The sequence below is a fragment of the Clupea harengus genome, chromosome 23, assembly GCF_900700415.2.
Source record: "Clupea harengus chromosome 23, Ch_v2.0.2, whole genome shotgun sequence".
In the NCBI taxonomy this organism is placed as follows: Eukaryota; Metazoa; Chordata; class Actinopteri; order Clupeiformes; family Clupeidae; genus Clupea; species Clupea harengus.
In genome coordinates, this window is record NC_045174.1 from 24,933,265 (window position 1) to 24,935,764 (window position 2,500).

At 50.8% G+C, this 2,500-nt stretch overlaps 2 protein-coding genes across 2 annotated transcripts in view; one reads left to right on the forward strand and one right to left on the reverse strand.

Moving 5' to 3' along the window:
- Window positions 1-452, reverse strand: part of mapk3 (mitogen-activated protein kinase 3) — a 10,168-nt gene extending 9,716 nt beyond the window's left edge. The window contains exon 1 of the mRNA XM_031561678.2: window positions 42-452. Coding sequence (XP_031417538.1) covers window positions 42-253 — 212 coding nt within the window. The 5' untranslated portion in view covers window positions 254-452. The remainder of the gene's footprint in view (window positions 1-41) is intronic.
- A 1,092-nt stretch (window positions 453-1,544) lies between these two features.
- Window positions 1,545-2,500, forward strand: part of nudt9 (nudix (nucleoside diphosphate linked moiety X)-type motif 9) — a 10,722-nt gene continuing 9,766 nt past the window's right edge. The window contains exons 1-2 of the mRNA XM_031561681.2: window positions 1,545-1,899; window positions 2,392-2,500. The exon at window positions 2,392-2,500 is cut by the window's right edge and continues 128 nt beyond it. Coding sequence (XP_031417541.1) covers window positions 1,808-1,899; window positions 2,392-2,500 — 201 coding nt within the window. The 5' untranslated portion in view covers window positions 1,545-1,807. The remainder of the gene's footprint in view (window positions 1,900-2,391) is intronic.

A 2,500-nucleotide genomic window follows, 5' to 3' on the forward strand; every position in this document is an offset into this window, starting at 1 on the left:
TCCAGACCTGAAATCAACACAAACAACATATTCCTTCTTACCAGACCATCCCGTAGGCCCCTTCGCCGATGTACAGGAGATCGGTGTAGCGGGGGCCAACGTCAAAATTCTGTCCCTTTACCGACTCCAGGCCCGGCTTCGATCCCGCGGCTGCCGTCGCTTCCCCGGGCGCGACCGCTCCGCCAGCCCCGGCGGCGCTGCTATTCGAGCCCGCGGCTCCGGCCGCAGACGCGCTGCTGCTAGAATCCGCCATGGTGCGAAGGCCTGTGTTCGGTGGGTACGGTGTGGCTCTCGGACGGAATGCAGGCTTCACGGGCAGCCGGATGAGCGAGCGCGGTTTCTTTGGAGGATTCGCTTCCCTGGCAGCCGAAGAGGAGTCGTGTGCAGCAGGCCCCTCTCGAGTTGAGAGTGTGTGAGCGTGTATGTAAACGGATTCCGTGCGTGATCGCGGATCTGTCTTCGACTTGGCGTGAGCGCGTTCTTGCCAAAGCGGTCCGAGCAAGCGTGCTCGTGTGTGAGATGACAGTGCCTGTGAGTGGGCGGGCCCGTGCCACCCCCGGAGTGGCCAGCGAGAGTTCCCTGCAGAAACAGAGAGAAAGGAACGGAGAGGGAGAGAGAGAGAGAGACGGAGAGAGAGAGGAACAGAGAGAGAGAGAGAGAGAGAGAGAGAGGGAGAGGGAGAGAGAGAGGGAGAGGGAAACGGAGAGAGAGCGATAGAGGGAGATGGAAAGAAAGGGCGCGCGCTGCAACCGAGGCTGTCAGCCGTGTTGATGCTGTATATGCTCGTGCCATGTCTGCCCGTGTTTATATCTAGCAGGGATGGTCATCTCAGTCAACAGTAAAATCTTTGCTATCAGTTATCACCGTCGATCAACAACACCATTGCGTTCCCAATGGGAAGGTATGATGCCATTTGCGTGCGACACGCCCTGGCAGGAGTGGGGACCATAGACATATATACATATTGAAATATATGTATATATATATATATATGTCTATGGGAGTGGGGACACTTCCCGCTATGGTTTGTTTACTCTCTGCTTAGAATTTACAGCGTCACTAAACTGGAACTCTCTGTGTGTCGTCGCAGAACTTTAACGTTACCTCTCTATCAACTGAAATAGTTCTTAAAATAAAAATGCCTACCTAAAATAAAATAAAAATGGGCGATATGCTCAGTATTACCAGTCAGCTGTCTGTGTGTGTACGTGTACTTTTTTTTTATTAAGCTACGGTTGAAAAAAGTGATCTTTGACGGTGATACAGTTTACTATTGTCAGTGAAAGACATAGCTAGAATAAAGCTTGACCCCCACAATTGATATATTAGCCCTCCTCATAGATACCCCAAACCATTACTGTATGCCTATAGTGACGTCCCTGACAGTAAATATGCCCGTTTTTGAATAATGTGATGTAGCCCCGTGCACACCCAGGAGTCTGAGGTCAGCCTGCGTGAAGCTGTCCCGGATGTAAACAGCTGCCTCAGGGAGAGATTCATTTAGACCCATTTCAACAGACGAACTCCGTGGATGAAGAGGACGGGTGTCACATACACTGGTCTGACACGAGTCTAATTAGGCAAAACGGCCTCAGCCACCTACCCAGCAATCTCCCTTAGCGTTAATACTGCAGCCGGGCTGGGCTTTTCTGGGTGTGTACACTGGGCTCTGTTGACGACAGCATCTACATCTCCGATTGCGTCGCTCTCTGACTGCAACTGAAGGCGTCGCGTGTGTGACGTCACTGGAAATGGTCTATATTTCCCCGTGTACTTCCTAGTTACCGCAAGTGGCTGTCGGACAGGAATGAAACGGGTGTTTGGCAGCTGGGTCGGTTCGGTCCACGTAGCGCTGACTCTCTTTGGATTGCCATACTCAGTTTGTTCGGGAGGAACTTGGTAGGTGAAATGGTTTTTTCAATGACGTTACTTGTTCAGAAGTAAAGGCTCGCAGTGGTGGATGTTCGCAGTCACCAAGGAGCCCCCGGTAGCGTACCGTACGGCACGGGTTTATAGTTATATGCCAAAGGCACAAGTTATATTGGCTCTGTGACAACCTATAGGTCGTTGCACTCTCTTGAATGACAACAGCTGGTTTTTATTATTATTGTTGTGTTGGTCGCTTCGGACAAAAGTGTCTGCTAAACACTATAACCACGCTACTATAATAGGGTGACCAAACGTCAACTGATACTATAACCATTCAAGTATTTCCCAGCTGGTGTTGTCATAGAAATATGTTGTGAGGCCCGAACCATTTCTGGTTTGCTAGCGCGTCCTGTATCTTTTCATCCTCGGATCTAGATCTGTGCATAGCGCTTAACATGTATTTCTAAAATGTTACATGAATGTGTTCTGAACGCTCATGTTGCACGTGAAATGTGTGTCCAGTCCCGTTAAATCCATCAGCACCGGCGTGTCCTCGCTCTGCGCCGCGAGCCCCAGCATCATGTCGACTTTCCTGCACGTTAAAGCACGCAGCCCCGTCTACCCGGGGTCG